This window comes from Empidonax traillii, unplaced genomic scaffold (genome assembly GCF_003031625.1).
Source record: "Empidonax traillii isolate 1590-97213 ecotype Southwest subspecies unplaced genomic scaffold, ASM303162v1 scaffold34:size3740991, whole genome shotgun sequence".
In the NCBI taxonomy this organism is placed as follows: domain Eukaryota; kingdom Metazoa; phylum Chordata; class Aves; order Passeriformes; family Tyrannidae; genus Empidonax; species Empidonax traillii.
The window spans coordinates 2137667-2165536 of NW_020955227.1; the positions used below are offsets into that span (position 1 = coordinate 2137667).

Below are 27870 nucleotides of genomic sequence, written 5' to 3' on the forward strand. Positions count from 1 at the left end.
ATGGGAGGTTTAGGTTAGATGTTAGGAAGAAATTCTTTACAGAGAGGGTAATCAGGCATTGGAACAGCCTACCCAGAGAGGTGGTGGATTCACCATTCCTGGAGGTTTTTAAGCAGAGATTGGATGTGACCCTTAGTGCCATGATATAGTAATTGGAGTTGGATCAGGGGTTGGACTTGATGATCTTGGAGGTCTTTTCCAACCCAATCTATTCTATGATTCTGATTCTTATCCCCGCCTCCTCCCGGCGGCTCAGCCAATCGCAGCCCGGCCCGCGCGCCGGTACCGCCCCCCGCGGCGCCACACACAGGACACGCCGCGGCGCCTCCTCCCGATTGGCGGAGGCGAAGGCGTCTCCCGTGACGTCACGCCCCGCCTCGCGCTCGCGAGGGGGGCGTGGCCCGAGGGGCTCAGCTGGCGCTGTGATTGGGCGGCGGGCGGCGTCACGTGGCGGCCGCGGCGCGTGGCGCGAAGGCGGAAGCGGCGCCATTTGCCGGTGCCGCGGCGTGAGGGGCGGGTGGTGCTTGGGTTTGGTGTCGGCCGGGCTATGCCGGGGGCGCGGCGCTCCCTCGCCTCCCCCGTGGTCAGCGGCGTCCTCTGCCCTTGCGGGTCCCCGCACGCACCGCCGGCGGAGGGGGCAGGGAGCAGCAGCGGCGGCGGCGGCAGCGGCGGCAGCAGCAGCAGCGGCGGCGGCGGCGGCGGGTCCTGCGGGCGGTCGCTGTGCGAGGCCTCCGAGCAGGACCGGCGGCTCCGCACGCTGTTCCAGAAGCTCGATGTGAACCGCGATGGCGCCCTCTGCGTCCACGACCTGGCCGTGGGGCTGGGCCGCCTCGGGCTGCAGCGCTCCGAGCTGGACCTGCTGGTGAGCGGCGGGGGCTGGGCGGGCTGAGGTGCCGCGTTCCGGGGCAGAGGGAGGGTCGGGCCGCCCTCGCGGCTCCGTGCCGGTCTCTGGAGCGGGAGGAGGCTCTGGAGACCCTCTAGCCGTGCCTGGCCGGGGCAGCGGGGGCTCCTGCGAGGGGCACGGTAGCACCCGCGTCCCGTCAGCGGCCCGTGCCCTGACCCAGATGGGACATTCCCTGTGCGATGTGGCGGCCCTGCTCCGCTCCCCGGGGAGCGGGGAGGCACCTCTGGGTGCTCACCTCAAAGCGACCCTGCCGACCTGCACGCTAAGCCCGGAGGGGTCGGTTTGCTCACTCCCTGCAGGCACGCACAGGCTGAAAACCTGTTGCTTGGGCAAGAAAAAAAAACATAAAGGAAATGGCCTTTCTCCAGGTCCGAGGACAGGGCAGCTTGCACGCTGACTTAAGCTGGTAAAAGCTCCTTTGGAAGGGGTTCCTGCTGTCAGGAATTTCATTGCATCGCCGCGTTTCCTCACATGAGCTCGTCTGGCACCGTGTTGCTACTCAGGTTTGCCCAAGGTGGCTCATGCACGCCAGACTCATTTGTTTGAAGGGACTGGAAGTATCTTGAAGTGGAGGGAGGCTGCTGCGCTATGCAGTTTGCACTTTGAGCATTTAAAAAAAAGAAACACGTGCAGCACTGGCTTTTTCTTTCAGTATTGGGAGCCCTTTGTGGCCACACCGCTCTCTGTACACTGAGGGTTCTGGGCTCCAAGGTTCAATATGACTGTGCTCTATTTAACAGTAATTAGCGCTATTTACATGTCTATGAATCAGAGCAATGGGCTTGTCCTCAGTGCCGCACAGTTTGTCCCTGCTGAGTCTTTTGTATTCTGTGTGCAGGGCCATAAAAGAAGCTCAGTATCATGTGAGGATGGGAGACAAACACATGGGTGCAGCCAGGGATGTGCCACCACACAGTGCCTGAGTCCTGCAGGAAGGAAGAAGAGTTTAAGAATAACTTCTGAGTCACTGAAAAGATATTTAATTCAAGTGACAGTTCATATTCTCTCCCTGTTCTGGGAGTGGCCCCTCAGTTTGAGTGCTTTATTTACATATGCCCATCCTTTCCAGAGTTTCTAGTTTCTCTCCAACTTGGAATCTCCAACACCTTAGCTTCTAACGTTTCTCTTTGGTTGCTGCTGTAAAACATGAGAATTCCTTGGCAGTGTGGTCTTGTGAGCGGCTTAGTTTCTAAAAGTGACACGAGTGCCATGGTGATTTTCTGCTGGATAGATTTTAGCACTGAAATCTGACTGCACCACGTCAAACACCTGTGCATGCCCTGTGACCCTGACCTGCTGCCACCCCTGGGGCCCAATCCCTTACCTCTGGCAAAACTCCCTCACCCCCCAGAATGTTCTGTCACGCCTGCATGCCCGCCTGGGTTTGCCTTCCCTGCTCTTCCCTTGCATGTTACTCAGTCCAACCTGACGTTCCCCAGCCCAGGGAGGAAGCACCTTAAAAACAAACTGCGTTTTTGCTTCCCAGCAGAGAAGTCTCTTTGCTTTCCACGCCGTGGGAGCGGCAGAGAGGAACCGTTCTGCGGAGACTGGAACGCGCTGTCGGAGGGAAGCGCTGGCTGGATGCTGCTTAACAATCCTGTCTCTCTGCTGAAGCCCTTGTCTGTCAGTATTGTTCCTCAGCCCTTTGCTTCCTCTGCTTCCTCGTCCTCTGCACGGGAAGTGGCTGGTTAGATGAATAGTGTGAGGACTGCCCCATCCCTGGAAGTGTCCAAGGCCAGGTTGGATGGAGCTCTGAGCAGCTGGGTCTGGTGGAAGGTGTCCCTGCCCATGGCAGGGGGATTGGAACTGAATGCTCTCCAAGTTCCCTTCCAACCCAAACCACTCTGTAGTTTGCAAAGCGCTGTTTGTATGGCAGAGCATCCCCTTAGCAGGGTAAAACCCATCCTTTAGGAATGAGGATGCAGGGTCCAAAACTCCCAAGTTCCAGCTAAAAATGCGGGAACAGCCTCGGAGAGCTGGCTGGAAAACTTCCACCTAGTGCAGTTCTTAGGAAAGTCAAATAAACTTCCTGTTTCCCAGGCAGTTCTATTAATAAGTCAGTCTTTTTTCTGCTCCATCCTTAGCTAATTATGGCACCTCGACGCTTAACTAATGTGAGGTCATGCTCAAGAAAAGTGCTTAATCAAGATGAAAAACCTTTTTGATGTATCGGGCCATGGTGTTTGGAGCCCAGTTTAGGCATAAATCACATGGATTGCCTGTGATTACTAAATTACTTGGTGCATTTTATTTTTCCTTCCATTCAGCAGTACAGTTGACATGGGAGTTGCCTTCCAACATTTTGGGAGCAGATGGAGAAAACACTGGGCCGGTAATGTGAGGTTATCACCAATCTCAGCTGTGAGCGTCACTGGGCTGAAAGTCCCTTGTGGTAACAATAAGTTTTGGGCTGAACTCAAAAAGAAACTGAGCAATATTTTGGCTCCTTCACAGCTTCAGAGTTCTTGCTGAGATAAAACCCTTTGTGGCATTCCTGGAAAATTGCTGCCTTCTTTTTCAGAGGTGGCCTTCTGTGGTGGGGGAGAGAAGGGGCTGTACTCAGATGTCCTCTTTGAAGTGGAATTTGCTTATGTCAACGGTGCTTTCTTTTTTTTTTTTTTTAACCCATGCTGTTATCTTTAAACCATTTGACAAATACAGTGTGCCAGACCAGTGAGCCTTGTAACGAAATGCTTGTTGGCACTGGTCAGCGTGAAGCAATCCACATACTTCACTCTGCTTGGGCAGTAAAGTGGTAATAACCATGTGAAGAATTTTTTTACAGCTATTCTTGTTCTACTGTGTAAAGGGATAGTCTTTTACTGCTAAATTCTGTCTCCTTCTGGAATGGTCAGTGTCCTGTTAATGCTGCTTTCTGACTTTTATGTAGATTTATGGAATAGGAAATATGCACTTAGTGGAAATACGGGTAGTAGAGCCAGAACTGTGTTTTCTACTCTGTATCTGGAGATGTCCTATTGTTTAAAGAATGCATAATGATAATATTTGTGTATTTGCTAATATAACTGTTTTCCTACTGATCCTGATTAACTGCAGGGCTGGAGTGCCATTCTAAAAACTCATCTCTGCTGCTGAAGTTCCAGACAGTCTGAACTGGTGGAATTAATCACAACTGCCTAGAGACAGACTGAAGTGGTGAACTTTGTCTGCAGCTGCCTCTTCTGTGGTGGTGCTGAGCATCTTCTCCTGGACTAGTTCTCTCCACTGCAACAAACAGAGCACACATAACCCTTGTCTCTTTTCAGTTCCAAGTGTGCTGTTGCTCTGCCCTAACAATCATCTCCTCCCTGCCCTTATAATATCTTCCTCTCCCATATTAATATAAGTGACTGCCTATTGCTCCCTTGGTATCGGCTTTCCCATGGGAAACCTACATCAGCTCCCATTCTGCAGAAATCTTTCATCACTTCTTTCTTAGCCTGGTATCTCCTCTTTGATCTCAAGGTTCTGGCTGTCCAAACTCCCCCACAAGCTCTGTTGTTCCCTTTTCCCAAAGAAGCAAAGCCACACTGCAGTGTTCTGTTTGCTTCAGGCCTTTCCTCCGAACAGCTTTGCTTTTTAAGTGTGTCCCTGGGCTCTTCCAGCTCTGCCCCTGCCATTCTGGGATGATAGATCAGTTAGCTCTTTCGCAAGTGCTTCCATGGATGGATTGAGAAACTCCTTCTACTGTAGCAGTTGCAAACATAAAAAAATTTAATCTTGTTTCTGATCAATACTTTATCTCCTGTCATGACGTCATTTAATTCTTCTTTTCAGGCTCTTTATTTCTGTAAATGTTTGACTCTCCAGAACTTTCGAGTACTCTCTGTTGTACCGCGCACAATGCACTGGAATTCTCAGCAGCTTTAAGGGGCAGAGGGAGCAGGGACTCCTTCCAGTGTCATGCATTCATCTGTTTTCCATTCACAGCCATCTGGAACTGGAGGACCTGAGTTTTTACTGTGTAACAGAAGTCTGCTTATGATAAAAAGAGCAGAATTCTGATACAGTTCTGTAATTTGGACTGGAATATCTCTCCAAACCTAAATACATTTAGATCTCATAGTAGAACTCCAAACCTACATGCATTTTCACATCTTCCTGGTTTGTGTGTCTTGAATCCTGCTGGGGCAGTTGTGGAGCTTTTAGCCAGGCTTTTGTAGTTCATCCTGAAGGACTGAGCAACACGAGGTTGTATCAGACAAGCGAAGCACTGTTACAGATTGAAATTCCAGCTGATACCCTTCCTCCTGCTGCTTTCAGCAGTTACTTGCCAACAGCTTCTCATCCACCCATCTCCTTACTAATCCCAAAGGACAAATGAGGGTACCACGAACCAGTTTAACACAGGATGAAACTTCTTTCAAAAGCACATTAATTAACTCCACACACGTTTATGAATAACGTTTATTAAAATAATAAGCACAATAGATCGTGTTTTCTGGGTCCGTAGGGACCGGAGGCCTGTTGCTGCTCTTTGTAAATTATGAAATGTGTGGTTTTGATGGAGGCCCTGTTCTCATGCTCTTGTGCAAGAGCAGAACTAGGTCAGTGATTTATTTGTAGATAAAGCCTTCAAATCTGTGGTGAGTGGATGAGTCGGTGTGAATTTTGGGTCCTGTTACCTTCTCTGATTTAGGCTAAAGACGCAAATGAACTGCTTGTAATCAATCACATGAGTTCTTGACAGCTGCTGAAAAGACTTTGAGAAGAAATACAGGGGTTGGCTTTGGCACAAGAGAAACTTCTAGGCGCAGTGTTGGTTATAAATAACCTTGGCCAGCAGCCCCTACAGTGAGAGCCTTGGGCTGAGGGTGCATAGGGACAGGGAATGTCAGGGGAAAAGGGCTGGCACCCTGCTGCTAGAGGTCCTGCAGGGACAGCAGGAGGAGGGAGGGGCTGGAGAGCAGGGAATCTCACACCTTCATGGTGAAAGTCTTTCCATGGTGAAAGTCTCAGTCTGGATCTCTGGCCATCAGCCCTGCCTTGGTGTGATTAATGTATGAAGTGGGCAGTGCGTGTCCACCCTGTGTTAAAGGGGAGGTTGGAAAACAATTTTTAGATGCAAACACATACAAGAGAAACTTGCTCCTGCATGTTCCCCTTGCATATAAACAAACAAAGAAACAATATTATGGAATAGGCAAGTGTTGCTTTATTTTCTTGTACATACAGAACCAGGTATGTAACTCTTGAGGACTGTTTGTTCTTCCAGGATTGTTTTTTGTCCAGCCTTGCAGCAAACTGGAGCAGCCTGATGGTTCTCAGGTTTATTTAGCAGAGACCTTTGTCCTGTTTGCAGTGCTAAGGACTGAAGGATGCTGGCTGACCTTTGGGAGATGTAGGTGCCACTTTGACTGGAGGACATAAATTTTAAATGTCAGTGTTGTGTAAGAGGATCTCTTGCAGAAAGGCATCCTGCATGTCACTGGTGTGGCCTCACAGTGTTGCTTCCTGCAGGATGGTGTCTGTTCTGAACCCTGTAGGAAAGGGAATGCCTGTAGGAAGCCCAGTGAGTGAGATGAGGCAACAAAACTGATCCAAGGCAGCTGAGTGTGCCTGTGTAGAATATGCAGCAGAGCTATGATCTTTTAATGTGTTCTGTGGGGCATTCTTTAGTGACCAGAGCTCAATAGCTTGGTAAGTAGTGGAAATGTCTGCTTATTCTCATACACACTGGATTATTAGAATTATTAATGTTGGAAAAGACATGCAAAATTAATTTTAACCTTTGACAAACACCACCATTGTACCTAAACTATAGCACTGTGTGCCATGTCCAGTTGTGTCTTGAACACCTCCAGGGATGGGGACTCCAACACCTCCCTGGGCAGCCCCTTCCAGTGCCTGACCACCCTTTTCAGTGAAGAAATTCTTCCTGACGCTCAGCCTGAATCTCCCCTGGCACAGCTTGTGGCCATTTCCACTTGTCCTGTCCCTGGTTGCCTGGGAGAAGAGGTCAACCCCCACCTTTCAGGGAGTCGTCAGATTACTGAGATAACAGCAGGTAAAAAAAATTCCAGACTTCAAGATACTTATCGTTTCTTTCAATTTTTATTTTTAAATGAATCTGGCTGAATATTGAGCAGAACCCTTAAATGGTTGATGATAAGTGTTAATAAAATGACATCAAAACCATAATAAGGATTTGGTCTCCTGTTTGAGAGCCCTAAAAAATGATGGTGCTGCAGCCCTGTGCTCTCAGCTGCACATAGTACAACATGATATGTTGTATCGTAGAGGGAGGAGGAGAAGGGGGGGAGGGAGTTTTTCCCTACAGACCTACTTGTAGCAAATGGTAAATGAGTCTTTGTTCTTGTTCACGTCCTATGGCTATATTTGTCCCCCTGAATGTGGGACACGAGCACAGTTTAATGACGGCCCACTCTTTGTCTCGGGTGGAGAAGCGTAGCTGGGATAACTCGTGTCCATGTGGGAAGACAGCGATGATGGCTTAGTGTTTCCAGCTCATGTTGGGAGCTGCAGGGGAGCTCCTGGCAACTGAAATGGCTTATAGTGGAGAATCCTGCTCTAAGAGAAATTGCTGAAATTTTTAGATCATGAGCTACTTGGAAAGGCAAAGCTGTTTGGTATGTGAACCTACACGGTTTCGCCTGAGGAGAACTGTGTGAGGGCAAGCCTGGCTGCTGCAGGGCCACCATGTCTCAATAGCTCTTTTCCTGCTTAACTGTCTGGTGCAGCAAAAAGTTAATTTTCTAATTTTGGAGTACTAAGAATGCCCTTAGTCTCTTGGTCTCTCCCTGCTCTTCATATAATATGACCTTGGTGGAATTTACTGTTCTGGGCAATGGGCTGCGTGTTCCCCCTCCTTGGCCAGCTCTTCTGTATTTCTGGACTTGGCTCTGGCCCCTGGACACCTGAATATATCAGCTAGGATAGTTAATTGCTTGTGCCAGAGTTCCTGTAACGAGGTGACCTGGGTTTCTTTGTAGTGTTCCCTGAGCTATACTATGTCACCTTAATATATGAACCTACTTGAATGTCACCGGGCAGTTTAATTATTTAAGCAGCAGTGGCCAAGACATTTAGATTTTATGTCTTAAGAAGCGCCTTGCAGGCTTAACTTTGGCTCTCTAGAAAGTCTGAAGCTCTTAACCTTTTCCTCTTTCAGAAATTCCATTTGAGAAGATGAGAGGTAATTGGTAGTGTCATGGTGGCCCATCCCAGCTGGGGGGCTGGGTGCTGTCTGTGGGTAACAAACACACGTGTGGGCAGCAGTGCTCCTTGGGGTGCTTCCAGGAGAGCTCCCAAAGGAGGTGAGTCACTGCTGATTCCTGCAGGGTCACCTAAGGAACCGGAGACAGCGACTGCAGCGGCAGCTCTTCCTGTGCCCGAGGAGGAGAAGGGTCACTGCTCCTAGCACGGCTCCCTTCCCTCTACCCCTCTCTCTTGTCGCCCTACCTCTCACATTTTTCACATGTTAGCTCTTTGTTGGTGATGAGGCTCACATGCCTGTGGGAAAATGCTGTGCATTTACTCAAAAAAGTCTTTTAGAAGCCACCTTAAAGCAGAAGTCTGAATTTCTGCCTGGTATTACCAGCCTGGAAAAGGCAACTGCCTGTCAGAAAACTGGAGTTTCAGACTTAACAGGTACTAAGATGTAGCCTGATGATGTGGCTGAAGAACATATAAGATACCTTGGGTTTATGGCTTAAACAAAATCTCCCTCTGACAGCTTGTGGTACTGAGGAAAATAGTTTTAATTGAGCAAAACGCATCAGTCTCTTGCTCTTTCCCTTCTGTTTTGTCTCCGTTTGGATAGATTACACAACTTTAATGTCGGCTTCTCCTCAGGCTATCTAATGACTATCCATTTTGGTGTGTAGGACTCCCAGGCCAGCTGCCACAGGCGCCTTCTGTCCCCAGTGACTGGTGTGCTGGCCAAGAGCCAGCGTTCAGATCAGCCCTCCTGCTTTTCTGCCTTAAATCCCGGGTTTGGATCATGCAAACAGCTGCAACTGGAGGGCTGGCTGTCTCCTAATGAAGCTGAGGTCGGGAAAGCTGTTTTACTGTGGCTTAGGTGTTCATGATTTCTTGAAAAAGTGAATTCTTGCTCCTCATATGTTCCTTTGTGTCACCCTTCAGGCTGGACTCACAGTATTTATTGCATCTTTTCTCTTGTGTGAATGATTGGCTTTTTGGTGGTGTTGATAGGGTAATACTTCGCTATGAATTCCCTGTAGGAGAGCAGTTGTCTTGCCTCTAGCTATAATCATCCTGCTGTTAGTAGGTTTATTATTCTGACCTAATAAAATTTCCCATTTGGTAAAATAAATGCTTTTTTTTCCCCCTAAATTTGATTAGAAAAGTCTGTCTGTTCTCAAGGAGCTGTGTGAATTAGTGTGGTGGCAGAATCCCTCTGAGGTTTCCTTTAGTGAGGACAGAGGCCAAGGAAGCATTGCTGAGTTTCTGCTTTAATTGCACCCCAGGCCTGTAATTTCTTGCACAAATTATTATTTTCCTATGAAATCTCTGCATGAGCAAAGGAAGATGGGGTCCCTGCTGTGGACACACCACTTACATTAATACTGTTGCAGGGCAACAATTGCAGTAGTGTCAGGTAACATCAGCTGTTTAATGGGACCTTGTAAGTATTAAGTGACCACAGAGGACAAATCTCAAGTCCCACATGGGTGCTTTGCCTTCTGTATCGTGGCTTGTAGCTCTGTGAGTGGTGGGGCAGTTTGCCTGCAGCCACAGGCAGTTTGGATGCCCTTTCCACACTGTTTTGGATCCCATCCATGAGTAGCCTCAAGTGGTTACCCCAGCAGAAAGCTCTGTAATTTTTGGCTGGTTTAATGAGGTTGTGAGAGGAGCAGGGGAGCAAGGTAAGCGCAGGGCTTATGTGGATGTGTGAGATGACTTGTTTTACTGGCAGTAAGCTTCAGATTAGCTCACAGCTGCTTGTGAAACCACAGCCTTAGGCTAATAGAAGCTGATTTTGAAGAACCGTGCCCAGTTCAGAAAATCTGCTTTGTTCTTCTGGCTTGAGAGCATTAAAAACTTTCAAATGTCATCTTAAAGGATCTGATTCACTTCGTGTTAGAAAGTAGTTTAACTTTTGTGCTTGTAGTTGTGATGACTGGCAGCAGCTCAAGATAATCGAGGCATGACAAGAATTCCTCAGTCTTTTCTGCCTTGTGTCTGAGCCTGGGCTTCTGACTGCATCCCAACTGGAGCTGGACTGTGCCATTCCTCAGAGAGCGACAGGGCTTTCCCACACTCCCATCCCAGTGTTACTGCCTCTGAATTTTTAAAATTTTTTTCTATGTGGTTAGTTTTTGGCATGTGTCAAGTTTTAAGATAAAAAGCTTCCTTGCGTACTCTATGTAGACCTTGTGATTAAAGAGCATTTTTTTCTTCCTAAGTAATTCTGGTGTATTTGCAGAAGAATTCTTTTTTAATGTGATGTCTGCTGTGTACTTGTCTCTCACTTTTTCCATTACTCAGGTTGGTTACAGGAATTCAGCTTTAGCAAACTGCCAAATGTGATGTTTAGTGTTTTTTCCTTTCTTTGCAGATTGGTTACTTAAAGCTTGCAGACCTTCCAGATTTTGGATCTTATTTTCGCATCTAATACCTGTATAACAGAAGTGCCCTGCAGTCTATCACTCTCAAAAGTTAAAAGCTGAAAACACTGGGGTCCTTTGCTCCCTGTGGATCTTTGCTACCGTGGGTAGAGAGCCCTGGGTGATGGAAGCTGTGGTCTCTACTAATTTCCCTGCATGTCAAAGCCCCCAAACTTACGGAAAAGTCATAATACTTTGGAAGTGAGGCATGCAGTGCCCTCTGTCTGTGGATGCAAGGAACCTGAGAATACAAAGTAAGATGATCTACTTTAAAATGGAAAATGCTGCTGGGTTCCTCCAGGGTGGGTTGACTCTTGTGGTGGGAGCCCGATATCCTCACCGGTGGAGGAGCAACTGCTGCTGGGGCAGCAGAAAGGAGAGCGTGGCATTTCTTGCAGACATCCAGGGAATATATTGGTATCTGTGCTTATATATTGATATCTGTGCTTACATATCGATATCTACTCGTAGTCCTGCCTAGCCCTGGCTGGGTGGTTCAGGGCTGGTCCAGCAGAGCTCGGCCTGTCCCGGGGAACGCCGCTGGTTTCAGCGCAGCTCCTGCACAGATGAATGGCCGTAAACGCTGTGTGGGCGCGTCGCTGTGCTGCGCTGGGCGCCACGGGAAGCAGCACAATGCAGCACCAAAGAGCTATTGTAGGCTCGGATGAGACTATAATAGACCAGGGAGCGAGAGAGAGTGCAGTTGGAGGTTAATGCGGCCATGGCTGGGCAAAGCCGGCTTCTCTCCGCACGACCATCTGGCGCCCCTAACAAAGAGCCGCAGCCGAGGCTGCAGACGCGGGTACACACACCACCCCTCGGCCCATGCCGTTCCCTCGGGGCCGTGTGTTCCACGCGTGCTCGGGGTGGGTACCCGGCTGCCCTCCCTGCCCGCGGGCGCGCTCCTGTGCGGGCGGCCCGGGGCGCGCTCCCGGCCGGCTGCGCGCGCTGCCGCGCTCCGGAGCTCCGCAGTGTTGGGAGCGAGGATTGGCTGGGCACTGCTGCAGTGGGGACGCAGCCCGGGTGCTCAGCATCGCTGCTCAGCCTCCCCGCTCCCCTGCCGTGCCGCCGGGACGAGCCGGGACGCTCCGCTCCGCTGGCAGCTCTGAGAAGCTCATCTTTAGCTTTGCCTCCCGAGCACAGCGTCTCGGCTTCTCAGTCCAAGCCGTCTCCAAAGCTCAGCGTCTCTCGGCGTCTCCGTGCCAGGGGGGCTTGTGCTTTGTCTGTTGCCATCAGATTTCTGAGGCTCTGGTACAATGAGCTGCTTGTCAGGCCAGGCACGACTGCAGTAGCAGCAATTTCAAAAGGCAGGAAGCGTCCGCAGGAGCGGTCTGTAAAGAATTCTGAGCCTGTGGAGTCGCTGGGTTGAACCTCCCTGCTGGCTGCCGTGCCGATTCCCGTCTTGGGGGTGCTTGGTAGTGCAGTCACATCATCCTTGGCAGCGGGCAGCTCCCGAGCGCGCAGGGTTTCCCTGCCCGGGATGCTCGCTGGAGCAGCAATGCTGCAGACCCTGTGGCATTTTCTGTCTAGCTTCCTTCCCAGGGCCATATGCCAAGGTCCTGCAGATGAAAAAGAGGATGAGGCCAGAAACACCACCCCACTTCCAGGCCCCGGGGAGAAAGGGCCAAAGATGTTGGGGAAGACACAGGACAGAGGGACTGATCCCACTGAAAGGAGACCAACTATCCTACTGGTGGTTGGACCCGCAGAGCATTTTCCAAAGGTAACGGGACATCCAGGGGCCTGAGGAGGGGTTGGTGCACACGACAGCCGAGTGTGTGGGCTGTGGGAGAAGGGCTGTTGCAATTGGAGTGTGTGTGTGAATTTGGGGAGGGGGGAGAGGGATAGGAAAAGGGAGCAGTGTGCGCCTTCTAGAAAGGAAGGGGGGGCAGTGGAATGACTGAAGAGAGGAGGTGATCTAACCTTCCAAACTTGATGTTCTAAGTGGGCAAAAAATGCTGTTTAGGGGCAAGAAGGAGTGTGTGGGGTCTCCAAGGTTCCTTAACAACTTGTAAGAAGCATGACTGAGAGGGCAGGGAATGATAATGCAGGTTAGTGGTGAGTCCCACCCCTGCACTGGAGACCGGCAATGGATCGGATAGGTCCTAAAATGTTCCCGAGTCAGTCTCTGGTAATTTGGCAAGCTTCTGGTAAAACTTGCATGTTCTGGGAAAATGAGTAACTGGCTGTATTATTTGAATGGCACAGCCCAGAAGAGAGTAAAGCCTGTCCCTGGGGAGCGGGTGGCATAAGGGAGAGACTAAAATCTGCGTGAGGATGGGAAGTTCCCAGGGGATGGGAGACCAGGGAGGTGGTGGGGGCGCACAGTTGGCAAAGAATAAATGGTGAGGCTTTGTCTTGGGGGAGGTGAACAAAAGCTGCTTAGTTTAGTGCTGAGGCTTCCAGCACAGTGCTGGCTGACTGCAGTTCTGGTTTGTTATAATAGGGAGGGAATGCTGTCTGCCTCCCCTGAGGATGGTGCAGTCAGCTCTGACTATATGTGGTTTAAGACCAAGGGTGTGACCTGGGATTAGGGGAGAACAACCGCTGCGAGGGGTGGGAGCTGGGGATAATACTGAAGGGCTGCAAGGGTGTGTGACTTTAAGGATCCAGCCTATTTGACAGGGAATCAGGTGTGGTTTTTGCTGTAAGGTTTCTTTTTAAAATGGGGGACGAACGGGTTTAAGTTGTAGAGGGGATTAATATCTGTTCTGCTGCTGTTTTGAATGGAAACAGGACGGCATTTCGCATTCTGGGGAGCAGAAGCCACTCCCTGCTTGAATCAGACTGAAAAATCTGCAGGGACTTTTGCCTTCATGTCTATCCTTAGCAGTTAGCACTGTCCATCTCCTTCCAAAAAAGGAGCATGCGCGTCTTGAGAAGAGGAGGACTTTGGTGCACAGAGGTTGAAGAAGGACAGAGGCTCCGAACTGAAGTAGCTTGTGATGGAAGCCTTGGAAGTTTAGGGCTGAAAATCTCTGATGTCTTCCAGGAAACAATAGTCCCTCAGTCAGGGAGACTCCATCTGTTCACACCTAGAAATTAAGCTTTCTCTGAAAGCTGATACCAATCTCCTCTTTGCTATGTGACCCTGGGAAGTTTTGCTGCGTAGGAACCCTAAAATTGGCTAATGGAGAAATACCTAGAGGATAAGGATGTGGTAAAATGGAGCTGTTGCAGCTTAGGGAGTAACTGCCCATCTGCCAGGAGGTTGTGACTGTGTAATTTCTGTTGAGGATTATGCAGATACGTTTTACCTTGCAGTTCAGACTGGCTAATGCTGCATCCAGCCACTGTGGCTCAGCTGATGGACAGCAACTTGTTAAGCTGCAATGACTTGTTTGTGCTTGATCAGATATCAGTGTTCTAATTACCTGTCTGAAGGAGAAGTGTTGGGAAAAGTCTCATGCAGCCTTAGGGAGAGATAATAAACCATTGTGAGCAAACAGTATTATTTGGTGTTTATAGAAAATGTGGGGGCTTTTGTTCTTTGCCACTGGCTGGCTGTGACCTTGGGAGCAGTCTCTTGACTGGTAGGCCACTTTGTTTTGTAAAAACACCTGTAACTACCTATTTGCTAAAAACACAAAAAATGGGACACCTGATACTGGTGTTAAGGAATTGCCATGTATCAATAAACTTGATTGGAGGGGCTTCCTGGCCTTGGCTCTTGAATCTCCACTTGTCACTGGCGTATTTCTCCTCAGAACCTTACCTGAAGGTAATGATTTCAACATGAGGCTGTTTCTGCAAATGTGGGAGAAAATACTGATTGCAGATGTGTTGTGTTTGCTCCGGATGTGTGTACACAGGAGAGAGGTATAATCTGCCCCTGATGTCACCATCTGGACTTGTAACTTTGGATCTGCGTGTTGTCAGTGGAACAGGTCACCTTTCCTGGTTACCTTTATGTCAAAAGACTGCGTGGTGTTGTCTGCTGTCCCTGGTTTCTCTCCTTCCCCCTGCAAAGCTTTGGCTGGCTGCACCTCTTGACTCTGCTGGGGTCTCTTTAAATCATTAACTCCCCTCCTTTATACTCTCTGTTCTTTTTGAGGACTTTCTGTACTGTCCAATTAATTATAAGCTAGTTTCCAGAAATTAGAAAAGACACAGTCAGCAGAACCCAGTGAAACCTTCGAGCAATGGGGCTGAGGCCCAGAAAGCTGTTTTGCCTCTGAAGGAGGATGTTATGTGACTGTGACGCTCGCTGGCACTTGATATTTTTAGAGACTTTTTTTTTTAGCAAAGTAAATTCAAAATTAAACAGCATACTTTCCTGCTCCTTGTATGGCTGCATCTTTCCATCCTTTGGGAGGTACGTTCTGGAGCTGATGTAGTAAATCAGTGATGAAGCAGATGCCTAGAAGAGTACAAATGACTTGGAAAGGTTAGCATTGGAATGGCAGGGTATGGAAACTGGTAACTCGCGGAACATTTAAAGAAGAACCAAATCCTATTAATAAAATGAAAATGAGTTGGCAGCCTCCTTGATGACAAGAACAGTGAGCTGTGAAGGTAGACAGATACTGCTCCCTTTAGCAGAGGGTATCAGCCAAGCTGGCTCTGTATCACCTAAAAATGTGTAGATCCAGCTTTGGCTTCACTGGCAGAATTGGGGGCTGGAAGAAGTATCAGGGAGGAGTGACCTTATTTGGTGCTCTGTGCCCTGTCCTTGGTTTGATCAGGAATAGACAGTGCTAATGAGGGATGTACTGTCCGTAGCTCATGCCTGAAGCCTTGGGCTGGGTGTGCTGCCCACAGGGGCTGGGGGAGCAGGACCAGCTCTGTGTGTGCTGAGACTTGGGCAGTGACCCCATGCTAATGTCCCAGAAGCACTGATCCCCGCAGCCTTGGAGAGCTGCCTGGCTTTTGAGTACTTCCAGCTTTACCAGGATTTTTTTAGGTGAAATCTAAAAACTTCTTAATGCTTGTTTAAGCTCCCTTTGTCATTATAACCTGAATTGCTGGTATAAACTTCATTCGTAATCTGTCTCTCCTTCTTAGCTCTCTGTCCTGTAATTAATACCCTGCTTAAAATCTGCTTTAACCTCATTAGCTTTCTCCTTTCCTCTGACGTAGGTAGTAGGGCTTTTTTTCCTAAAATGTGCCGATTTTGCCTTTTGTCTCTAGCTGCCAACTCCAAACAGAGTTCCTTAGGAAAATCTGCATCATGTTGGCATAGCAACTGAGCTGCCAAGCAGCTATAATAGTGATGCTTGGCAACTCGTGGGAAGGACTGCTGAGGACCTTGAGGCTTTGTGGAGCAAATCTGAGTTAGTACCTGTTGCTGGGGGGGAGCTGCTCTGCTCTCCTGGGTCAGGCTGCTGAAGGTGTTTGGTGCTGGTCAGTGGGGGGGATGTGGCACTGGGGTGCTGTGGCATTGGGGTGCTGCCTGCAGTGAGACTGATGGGAAGGCTGGGGTGTGCTGTTGGCGTGCATGCAGTGAGCTGCTGCAGCTGATCTTTAAGAGGATCTGGAGCCCCTGAGAAGATCCTGTTTTCGTGTGGAGAGACGTCAGCAGGGAGTAGGTTAAGCCTGGTTAGGTAACGTGGCAGTGGTGCCATGGTTGGTGAGGTGCCCAAGGGAGGGCAGAGGAGACTGTGGGTCACGACTCTCAAGGGTACTGAGTTGCTGTGGGTTGTGATCCATTAAGCTTTAAAAAAAAAAAAAAAATCCTTGAAATAAAGCCCCAGATTAAATATTCCCAGTCTGTGTGATTGACATGCAACTTCACAAACAGCTCATTACAGACCTTGGCTTTGCTTTAAAGAACAAAATACCACGGTAAAGACGTAAGAGCCCCCGGTGCGTGAGGGCCTGAGGACGGGAGTGCTGGTTGGACTTTGCTCTGCCAGGCAGGCTGTTTAAACACAGCAAACACCAGAAAATGTTGCTGTGTCCGCAGTGGTGGCGAAAGCTGTTATCTGGGCTGGCTTGAACCAGTTCAGCAAACACCCTGTGCTACTTCTAGTGCAGACAGGATTAGAGTTTGGGTTATGGGCTACGGCTTTCTGCATCGTCTCTGTGTGATAGCTTCTCTCTGATACATATCAAGACTGTAACTTTATTTTACAATTCACACTAGCAGTCAGTAATTCTGAGCAGCGTTCTTACACTTTGGTGCTCTCTCTGGTGAGCTTGGTGTTATCCCATACATCAAACTCCACCAAATGCTCAGAAACCTGTAATTATATCTGCATTAAATGGTGCTTGTGCCACACTCCCTGCAGCCTGGCTTGCTCCTAATGAGACCTCAGGAACCTGCTTGCAAAGCAGTTAAATTGTCAAGGGTAGAAGCTGGAAAAATGTTGTTCTGCCCGTGCCACTTCTCTTAGCACAGATCTGACTGCAATGTTTAATTGTAGTCGGAAGAGGAGGGAAAATATTAAGCTGGTGTAACTGCTGTTGGGGATGCTTAGCTAGGAGGCTTAGAAACAGCTGGGGCTGTTTTGAAGCCTGCCCTTGATTTCGGTGATTTTCTGTGTATTTGGCACAATGACAAACCTCCACAGGCTTTATTGCTGCTGTGTTAGTAACACTGGAGAGCTGCAGAGGGGAGAGATCTTGGTGTGCAGGGGTTGCCTGTTCCTAGCTGACACAAGTGGTTTTGGGAGAACTTGCAACTGAAGCCAATCAACTCTGGCACAGCAAAGTAACCTTGTAAAAGTGGAATTTCAAGACTGCTGCTTAAGCTGGATATCCTAAACGTGTACGAAGGCAATAAGTGGCTGGCATCATGCTCTTACTGTGTTTTAGAAGAACTTTCTGGAAGACAGTGAGAGTTCTCCTGTGTTGCATGGTGGGAAAGGTTATGATCAAGACTAATCCTTACAGTGCTGCCTGTACAAATCCCTACAGAGGTGAGAACAGGATCAGGAAGGACTGATGGGGATGTAAGGAACAACAAGTGAGTGTCCTGGCCCTTGGCCAAAGCCTCTTGAGTTAAGAGGGACACCCAGTAAGAGTTAACTGGTGGTGAGTGTGATGTAAGGGTTCTGGGTTAATGGGAGCCAGGTTGAGCAATGGGAGCAGCTCACATGGCTGCTTCGTCAGATGGGTGGGACTGCACAGCCCCGGCTTCCCTTTTAAGTAGAAGGGCAGGGCTTGTGCAGCCAATCCCACCAGAGCCAGCCTCGCTCATAGGCATGTGTCATGAGACTTGCTGGTATTTCCTTTCCACTACGCACTGAAATTAGCTCAGGGGAATCATTCAGTTTTAGTTCCCTTCCTTCCCAGTGGGTCTGAGCAGGGCAGCTGAGTCGAGGGCTCAGAAAGATGCTCTGCCTCTGTCTGTACGTGCCAGTGCTCGGGGAGACGGAGTTCGAATACTTTGAGTCGAAGGGGCTGCCGGCTGAACTCAAATCCATCTTCCGCCTCAGCCTCTTCATTCCTTCCCAGGAGTTCTCCACCTACCGCCAGTGGAAGCAGGTATGGCCCCGAGGGAGGAATGGGAGGGAGAGATGGAGGGATGGTCCCCGAGTGGCTGATTGGAAGGGGGAGAAGTCTGTGATGGCTCTGTCGTAATAACCCAGTACAGCATGGACACACTTCTCGTGCCCCTTGGCAGTGATTGCTGAAGTAGCGTGGAGTGGACTTTTTTCTTTCTCATTCTTTTGTGCTGAACTGGGTGAGATCTTGGTGCCCCAAAACTGTTTAAACCAGTTGATCTGACCTGAGTTAAAGAGAGAAAGGGGTTTTCCAAATTGCAGAGTCTTTTGCTTCAACTGGTCCATTCAGATAAAATGTTTCCACATCCTCTTCCTTTTCCTTCTTCTTACATCCTGCCTGCCTTCTGACAGGAGGTGTGTAACATAGTGTCAGCTCAAGCTGGTGAAGGTGAGCAGGTTTGTGCTGTGAGCAGGAGAGCGGGTCTGTGTGAGTGACTCAGCCAGAGGTGGGTGGGCTGAGCTGGGGGAGGTTGTGCAAGAACCTTTTGCTTCGGAAGGGAGATGCACTAAATCCATCTTTTTGCTGCTGCTTTGTCGTGACCAGGCTGTCATCCCAGAGAGCTGATTATTAATCAGCAAAGCTGGGGAGGCTTTTTACGCCGCTGTGCGGAGACACAAATGGGATGCTGCAGGCTGGGAAGTGTGTGAGGTCCCACAGCACTGCAGGGGCTGTGACTTGTGCAAGTGACCACAGGAACTTCTGTGGCCGAAATAGCTGTCAGTGACCAGATTTATTATTTGCTGTGAAGGGCGAAGAGCTGCAGGCAGATATTTGTTCACATCTCTGGACAAGATGCTGGGAGCTTGGCTTTCCCACCCCCCTCACACGTGTGTTGTGGGTTACTGTCGGACAGGCCTGCAGTGTTTTTGCTCTGTGGTTGTGGGGGAGGAAGGTGAGCAGAGCAAAGCTTTTATTGCCTGTGGTCTCTGATCACTTGTGGCACCTCTCTGCGGTTGTTGGGGCGTGCTGAGAGAGCCAGAGCAGTTGCACAGTCATATCTCTCTTACAGTGCCTCCAAATTATTAATGCCTGTCAACTGGGTGGGGGTTGCCAGTGAGAGGGGAAGCCCTGATTCAGCTGTTCAAGCCCAGTGTGCTGACAGGCGAGGGGTGTTGGTCTATATTTAGCCCACGAGTTGAATGTGAGGTCGTATCTGAACTTTACAACAGTCATATGATAAATGGCAGGTTGGGAATACTGGGCATACCTCGGAGGTCAGGGCAGCTGGGATGACACTTTCTTATTTAAGGTTCAGAAAGTGATTAGGAATAGCATTAGGGCTAAAGAGACAGGACTTGGTGAGTGAGAGAGTTTTAATAGCAAATTATTTAGTATTGAATAATTTAAAATGGCATTGAAACAAAGACTTAAGGCTTATGAAGGGGACTGATGGTCACAGACTGAGGAGATATCACAGTAAGCTTAGGGTTGCCTATTACCTTTGAAGCCTGAATATTGAACGAAATGTTGGTGAATGGAGGGTTAACCCAGTGTTTGATCTCAGCTCAGAGCTTCCTTGACAACCCATCTGCTGTTAACATAAATGTTACAAGCATTGAGACAAAACTTTGGGTGATGCAGTGGACTGAATCCTACTTCATTTAGTGTTGCTCACTGATTCATGTTGAAAAAGACTTAAAAACTGTCAAAGGCAGGTGACTGAACAAGAAAGGGAATAAGAACTCCCTGAGCCACATTCTTGCAGTCTGGAGATCACCTCTCCTGTCATTCAGCCATGTGCCCTTACATAGGACAGTCCATGGGCTATTGCCTCATGCTGCAGTGAGTTAATTAGTCATTTCCCATGTCCTAGATGTCTGGCACAGTTTGATCTTGATTTTAGTTTTGTCCTACTAAGAACCTTTTCTTGCTCTATATGCATCTCATGGAAACTTGTGTAATTAAAGCAAATAGCTTCAGGGTGCCTAAACCAGTTCACAGGGGTTTTTATCTTTGACTGTGTTCACTAGACCTGGACAGGCTTTTGCTGGTTGGAATGAGTTTTTGCCAGAGGGAGCTTACTTCTCTAAGGATCGTAGCAAGAAATTCCTTCTGTTCAGTGTTTTTTTTTTAATACCTCGAGTCCTGTGATTCACTTCTAATGCAAATCCGTTGCCTCATACTTACTTCAAGAACCTTCACAAGGGCTTTGTAAGGTGTTAAGATACAGTCCTGAGATGAGACACACTGCACTAGCAGAATGTCCCTGATAAAAGCATGAGGCATTCTGCCTACATAGTGAACTTTGGAAGACAGTTAGAATCAGGTGACTTTTCTACGCTATTGCTTTGCTCAGATTTCTTTGAGGAATTATAGTTCTGTCATTGACTTTCTGGAGGAAAAGTCAAAGCCATGTAGGGAAAGATCTTTAAATGCAGTAGAAGAAAGGGCTGACCTGTCTAAATCAACAAAGGGGCTGACAGGTTTTTACTGTTTTCTGAACAGAAAATTGTGAAGGCTGGAGACAAGGACCTGGATGGACAGCTGGATTTTGAGGAATTTGTTCACTATCTCCAGGACCATGAAAAGAAGCTGAGGCTGGTCTTCAAGAGTTTGGATAAAAAGAATGATGGTAAGTGTGCTTATGAGTGGACTGAGTGCCTGTGTTAGCTTGTCATACATGACTCTGAGCTCACTGGCTGATCTTTGCAGGCCGCATCGACGCCCAGGAGATTGTACAGTCTCTTCGGGACCTGGGAGTCAAGATCTCTGAACAGCAGGCTGAGAAAATACTCAAGAGGTGAAGATTCCATTGGTTTTTCTGTTTTATGTTTGAGGGGGTTAGAAAGAAATGTAGGGATGTGGAACGCCCATCTCTTTTTACCCTGTACACACTTTCCAATTACTTCAGCTCCTCCCTTTTTTCCTATTACTCTTAATTTTGATTTCCCCCCATGAATTGACATAATAAAGTCATAATGCTTTATGGAGAGTTACTATCAGAGTCTCTCCCTGACCTGCTGAGGGGAAGTGCTTGCACCTGAGCTATTTGCATCCCTGTCTGATTGTCCTGCTGCCCTGAGCTTGCTGCTTTGGAGAGGGACTGTGCAGTTGCTCTTTGGAAATGCCGAGTGCTTTATGCATGTGGCACTAACATGTTAACAACCACTTATTTGTGCTGTTTTTTTCCTCTTTTTTCCCTCTGCTACCTTCCCTCTGTCTGTTTGCCTGTGTGTCAGAATAAGGACGGGACACTTCTGGGGTCCTGTCACCTAGTAAGTATTATTTTCCCTTTAGTGTCAGTTATGTCTCTAACTTTGATAGGAGGGGGTCCAACTTCTGCTGTGGGCTGGTTAGAAGGGAGAGAGATGGGAGGAAAGAGAGCCCACTTATGCCTCTCTGTCTGGTGAATAGAAGATTTCCTAGCTTTGTCTTGTGTCTCTTTAGAAGTCTCTTAGTAGTTGCTTTGCAAAGCTTTTTTTGGTGTAAGCCTGAATAATCAAAGGGAAGGGGAGGAGGAATTTGTTACTCAGTGGGAGCCTGTGCTCATCTGATGATAAATCTTTTTAGCATGGATAAAAATGGGACAATGACAATTGACTGGAATGAGTGGCGAGATTATCACCTGCTGCACCCAGTGGAGAACATTCCTGAAATCATCCTGTACTGGAAGCACTCCACGGTAAGAAATAGTTCCCCTGCAGCAAGTCTTGGTCTTTGCCCAGCTTCTTGTTCCCCAGGAGCTGCTATCACAGTCCCTATCTTTCTCTTCATGGTTCATAGCTGCCCTCTAGCCCTGAAAGCTCAATTGCTTCCTGTCCTGTGATCTTGCCACCTATCACTGGCACAGCTGCTGGCACAAGTGATAACTGTTCTCTTGGTGTTCTCTTGGCACCTCTGAGAGCTCCTGCCATTGGCCAGCCCTGACTGGTTCAGGACCTGTTAAAACTAGAAACTGATTCCACAGGCAGCCATCCTTCCTGGAGATATTTCTGTGTGTGAATAGTAGGTAATGAAGTTTAACTGGCTGGGAGCTTGGAAGGTTCCAGAAAGGTCCAGCCTTTCTACCGTGCAGCTGCCTGCAGTTGGTCAGCTTGTTCCTAACCATGAGCCATGGTATTTTGATGCAGACAAATGTTCAGCAGTTGCCATGTTCTTGGACGGAAATCTTCCTCCTGTGATGTGCTGTGTAGCAGTGGCAGCTCCTGTGGCCAGACACAGCAGTTAGTGGCTGTAGATAAGCTGCTGACTTGGAATAAGCATATTCAGAACTTCAACTCTTTGCACTGACAAAGAGCAGTAAAACTTTGGCAAAATCACTGGCTGATGAAGCATTTCTCAACACCTTCTACTTTTGCAGATCTTTGATGTAGGAGAGAACTTGACTGTCCCTGATGAGTTCACAGTGGAAGAGAGGCAGACAGGGATGTGGTGGAGACATCTGGTTGCAGGTGGAGGTGCAGGTGCCGTGTCCAGAACCTGTACAGCTCCCTTGGACCGCTTGAAAGTGCTCATGCAGGTATGTTGGAGCAGTTCCACTCTGAATACCTGAGCAGATTCCTTTAATATTCATGGATACCTAGGAGATGATACTGTTCATCAGCACAGTACAGCACTGTGGTGGCCAGGGTTAACCTCTTATACTGCCATTTTTGAAAGCATTTTGGATTATTTGAGTGATTGAAGCCATGTTAAGTTATTCTTCACTGACTAAAAAAATACAGAGAATCTTTTGAGAGGTAGACATGTGAAAACTGTCAGTAGTTAGACAGCTTTGTGGAAAAGCTGGGGTTTGGTGAAACAAGTTCAAGTCCTGTGTTTCCTAGAGAGGCCCCTGAGACCGTGAGAGTCGAAGTGGATGTGGTGATCAGTTGGCAGAGCTTGTACTCAGTATTAGAAAGGAGTTAGAAAATCTTGATTTTAGCCTGCTTTATCACTGCACCAGCTCGTGAACCAGCTGAGAAGTTGATGGGTAGTTGATCCTAAGTTAGGTATGGGAAAAAAACAGGACAGTTGCCTATTTAACCTTTCCTCCCATTCCAGAGGGGAGATATTGATTAGATTCATTTGTTAATGCTAGACTTGGCAAAAAAGAAAAGAATCCTGCTTTTCTATTGTAAAAGTTATCTGGGAGGGATTAAAGCCTTGGCAAATCTCTGGATAAATAAAAAAGCGCCCTTTTGTCCCTGGATTACAGAAAAACGTAGGGCTGTCGAAATCGGGACTGGAGCTAATCCAGGCTTGTTTCTCTGTCCCAGGTCCATGCCTCCCGCAGTAACAACATGTGCATCATCGGTGGGTTCACTCAGATGATCCGGGAGGGTGGTCCGAGGTCACTGTGGCGGGGGAACGGCATCAACGTGCTCAAGATCGCGCCCGAATCGGCCATCAAGTTCATGGCCTATGAGCAGGTGAGTGAAAGGGCACAGACCAGTCTGGCTGCAGAAGGGTCGGTCTGCAGAAGGACAGTCTTCAAAGAAGAAGATGATTGAGATAAGTCATGGAGCCTCAATGTGTGTCTGTTCTGGCTTCTGCAGATCAAGAGGTTCATTGGTACTGACCAGGAGATGCTGAGGATCCACGAGCGGCTGTTGGCTGGTTCTCTGGCCGGGGCAATTGCACAGAGCAGCATCTACCCCATGGAGGTGAGGATGGATAGCCCAGCCCAAGGGGGCTCATGGCAAGGGGCAGGGATGGGACAATGTGGATAGAACACCAGCACTATGATAATTGATGAGTTCTTGAGGGTGATGTCAAGTACTGCTGTCAGGACACTGCTGTTGTTGTCCTGGCTGTCTGTGCTCTTAATGACATTGTACGTTTTTCTCCTGCTGATTGTCCTTTAGGCCTTCATGCTATTTATTCCTGTCTCCCAGGTTCTGAAAACACGGATGGCTCTAAGGAAGACAGGACAATATTCGGGCATGTTGGACTGTGCCAAAAACATCCTTAAAAAGGAAGGGATGTCTGCCTTCTACAAAGGCTACATCCCCAACATGCTGGGAATCATTCCATACGCTGGTATTGACCTGGCAGTCTATGAGGTATGAACCCTTCAACCTAATAATTGTTATATTATGTTACATTATATATTATTGTTAACCTGTTGTAGGGCTGTGCTGCTTGTGTGGCTTTATCACTGTCACGCCTGTCAGTCACTACAGGACTTTAAGTAATTTATCAAAGCTTTCCTGATCAGCCTTATGCGGCACAAATGGATTTTTTTTTTTTTACCCCAAATGGCCTAAAAGATAATCTAATACAATGATTCTACTTCATAAGCCACAGTCAACATCGTGCATGGTCACTTGTTTCTTTTCTTCATGAGGAAATTGCAGCAGGAAACTAAAACAGGGATTTTCCCTGGGCACTACAGTAGCAAAAGCTTAAAAAGTTTTGAGAAGCCCTGTGCTTCTGGCTGAGCTTGCCCGTAGCTTCCTGGACCTTTAAGCTGAATCTTCTATGAAATGTGGTATTCCTTTGACTGTTTCTTCACTGCTAACTTTTGGCTTGTTCCTTCTAGACACTAAAGAACACCTGGCTGCAGCGCTATGCCGTCAACAGTGCCGACCCCGGGGTCTTTGTCCTGCTGGCCTGTGGCACCATCTCCAGTACCTGTGGACAGCTTGCCAGTTACCCACTGGCCCTCGTGAGAACACGCATGCAGGCCCAAGGTGAGAACTTGTGGGAGCAGTGGGAACTCCTGCCGTAGTTTCTGAGCAGGGTAAAAGGTTCTCTAGTGTAAATATTGCAACAACAGCCTCAGCTGGGCCACGCAGCTGACAGTGGGCTCTTTGTGATGCTGCATGGGGACAGTGGACTTTGTGCTGCCCTTCAACAACTAGGGCCAAGGACCTCTAGGACAGGTTCTGTTTTCCTTAGATCAGGAGTTTTGGGCTAAGGGTATCTGTAGAGCAGTTGGAGAAAACAGCGAGGATGTGCAGCATGGCCATGGTGTGCTGAGAAGTTAATGCTGTCCCTCACAAAGCACCTTTGCTCTGTGAACATTGGAAGCACGTGACCCAGAACTGCTCTTAACGTGTTTTCACCACCTAGGCTGCTTTATTGATTGTGGCTTTCCCTGTTGCAGCTTCAGTGGAGGGTGCTCCCGAAGTGACAATGAGAGGACTGTTCAAACACATCCTGAAGACAGAGGGAGCGTTTGGGCTTTACCGGGGTCTGGCGCCGAACTTCATGAAGGTGATCCCAGCTGTGAGCATCAGCTACGTGGTGTATGAGAACTTGAAGATGACTCTGGGCGTGGATTCACGGTGACCAGGAGATGCTGAGGACTTTGAACTCTGAAATCTTGGGATGCAATCCCAAGACGTATAAGCCATCTCTCATTCTGTGAATGTGTCGACACTAAGCTGACTAAGCAAAGCTGTGAAATCCCAGATTGTTTGTGAGTCAGTAAGGGGGAGGGGAGGATCTGGTGTCCTTTGCCATCTTGCTACTCAGAGCTCCACATAAACCATCACGTGGTCCTTTTTGTTGGGCCTTTGGGAGACCAGGAGGTGAACTCCTGGGAGAATCTTAGGGCAGGAGTTGCTGAGTTCAGTTCCCAGCAGTATGACAGAGTAGCAAAGATCTGGGTTACAGGTCTGCCCTCAGCCTGTTCCTGTACAGAGCTGTTTGCCTACAGATGAGCACCTTCTGACTTGCTGAAAGAGCTTCTTTTTCCATTCAGAGAGCTGCTTTTTCCATTCAGTTGTTTAACTTCCTACCCATTGTTTAAATTTGTACAAACCTCGTGTAGGAGCTGCTGCCACACCGGGCTTGTTATAATGTTTACAAATATTCCTTTGGGTAGGAGACATTCATGTTCTGCTTCCAAGACTTGACATGAAATGTAATTTTGATCTATACTGGTTTGGAGGGCTGGTGGGCAGTGGTTTATCCAGTCAGGCTGAAGGTTGCTTAAGCCAGCCTGATGAAGAATTAGAATTATTTATTTTTTATAGGTTTAAGTGTGTCTCATAAACCCACTAACAAGATGCACTTACTAACAGAAGCAGCAGACTAGAGCCTGCATGCCTGTATCCTTTGCATGCTGGGATTGGCTTGTCTTATACTCAGCAGGGGCTTGGGAAGGGGAAGGCAGGAGAGCCCTGGGCTGACCGGCACTGTGATGCATGGCTTTAGTGAACAAACACAATATTTCACAGCTCCTGTGCAGTTGTGCTCCCAGCACGACGTGAGAGCCCCTGTGCAGCGTTGCATGGACCTCTCAATTCCATTCTGCCTGGTGCCAAGGAGAGCTGTTGGGCCTTTTCCAAACCCCGTGCCTACGCTGCTATTTAATCTCTTTAGACCTCTTGGTAGATGGATGTTCGGGTTTCCATGGGTGCCCCGAGTCAGGAATGTCTGCTGTGGGAGGGGGTGTTAGGGAGAGGGGCTGGTTGTCACTGGGAGAGGTGAGCTTTCAGTCCTGAAGACACGCTTGCTTGTCTTTCAAAGGGTGCTTTTCATAAGGCTAAGGGAAAGAGATGGCTTTAAAATTTCTCTGATTGCATTATGGGCTGCTTTAGTTAATAGGATCCGGCTTCTGAGGCCTGGGAGATCCTCGTCCAACTTTTCATTTTGGGCAAAATGGACCAACGTTGCATTCCACTGTTTTACTGCTTAAAGCATATTTATTTTGTATTTATTTGAACAGAGTTATGTTGGACTATTTTTATAGACTTGTTTAAATATTGTTACTTTGCTTATATTTCTCCTGTTTTAAAAAGTTCTCTATTAGTTCTCTCACATCACACAGCTGAGTCGTGGGGAGGGACGCTAAAGTCACTCGTGTACCCTTCCCCGTGGGGCTTGAGCTGCCTTTCCCACGTCTGGGGTTGTTGCTGGAGGACCTCAGCCCAGAGAAATTCTGTAGCAAGAAGCCATAGTAGAGAAGGGAGCAGGTGAGGAAGCAGAAACCTTGGGGAGAGGGTGCACTGTGAGGCTTGCCTTAGCTTGGAATTGCCTCTGTGCATGGCTGAAAAGATTTGGGTGGATGGCTGAAGTTGGGAAGTAGAAGGTGTGTGTATGTTGGATGTCACAACAGCTAATTAAGAGGGATTTTGGGAATTTTTAGGTGAGGGGGGAGGAGAGAAATCTCAGGGACTAAAGACAATACACATTTCCAGAGAGGTGGAAGGAAACTTGCACTTGGACACGAGCTGGATCAGTGCTTTGAGGCTGAATCAGAAGACCCTGCTGCTGAGCCAGTGCTCATCACATGCAGGAGGACATGGTGAAATGTGTGTGAGAAATTGGAGAAGGATTTGCTAATACTCAGCAGCTGCTTTTTTTCTGACAGATTTTGGTGGTTCATGGAGAGTCTCCCAGGTGAGGCTCTGCCTTAACTCTCAGTGTTGTCAGTAGCAGCCACATGGAAATCTAACCAATCTGGATCAGTGATGATTTTTTTCCACCCCCCTCTTCCTGAGACCTGTCATAAATTCTGCAGTGGCTCCTTCCTACCAGTGTGGCCTAATGAGAATATGAATATCAGAATGCAAAAATCAATGCAAAATGACAACCATCTTTGTAGCTGTAACCATAAATTGTTATAATGCAAATCTAACTCGGATTCTTCATGTAGGGAACAGTCTGCTAATAAAGGTCTGTTAAAGAGATACTGCGTGCCTGCATCTCTTTCCTGATATGGTTTAGTGATGTTGTTTGTGGCCAGACTTTTCCTAGGATAATTCTCAACAAGGACACTGACACTGGGAAGGATTCTCCCTATGAAGACCTGGGAGAACAGAATTCTTAAATGCAAAGACAGCAGGACCAAGGCTAATGCTGGTGGTGATGAGTCAGGGATGTTCTGACACGGTTTACCTGTCTCTGGGTGTTGCTGGACTTTGCTCATGTGTGCAGTATCCATAATACTGTGTTCAGAGAGGTAAATTTCCCAGAAAAATTGAAAGCTCTGCAGTCCAATTATCCCCTTGGAAGAACCTGGCTTACAGGGTTCTCAAAATAAAGGCTTTGTAC

General features: G+C 48.1%; 1 protein-coding gene across 6 annotated transcripts; it reads left to right on the forward strand.

Moving 5' to 3' along the window:
- Window positions 1–532: 532 nt before the first annotated feature.
- Window positions 533–27506, forward strand: SLC25A25 (solute carrier family 25 member 25). Of its 6 annotated transcripts, XM_027877848.1 has the most exons (11): window positions 533–647; window positions 687–862; window positions 20389–20515; window positions 20596–20683; window positions 21454–21565; window positions 22244–22402; window positions 23142–23294; window positions 23421–23528; window positions 23760–23927; window positions 24407–24557; window positions 24974–27506. In XM_027877848.1, the coding sequence occupies exons 1-11, from the start codon at window positions 548–550 to the stop codon at window positions 25156–25158; spliced, it is 1527 nt and encodes a 508-aa protein (XP_027733649.1). In that variant the 5' UTR covers window positions 533–547; the 3' UTR covers window positions 25159–27506. The 6 variants fall into 6 exon arrangements, with proteins under 6 accessions (XP_027733649.1, XP_027733648.1, XP_027733652.1 ...); XM_027877847.1 differs by having other exon boundaries at window positions 533–862; XM_027877851.1 differs by lacking the exons at window positions 533–647; window positions 687–862 and adding an exon at window positions 4600–4770.
- Window positions 27507–27870: the final 364 nt, after the last annotated feature.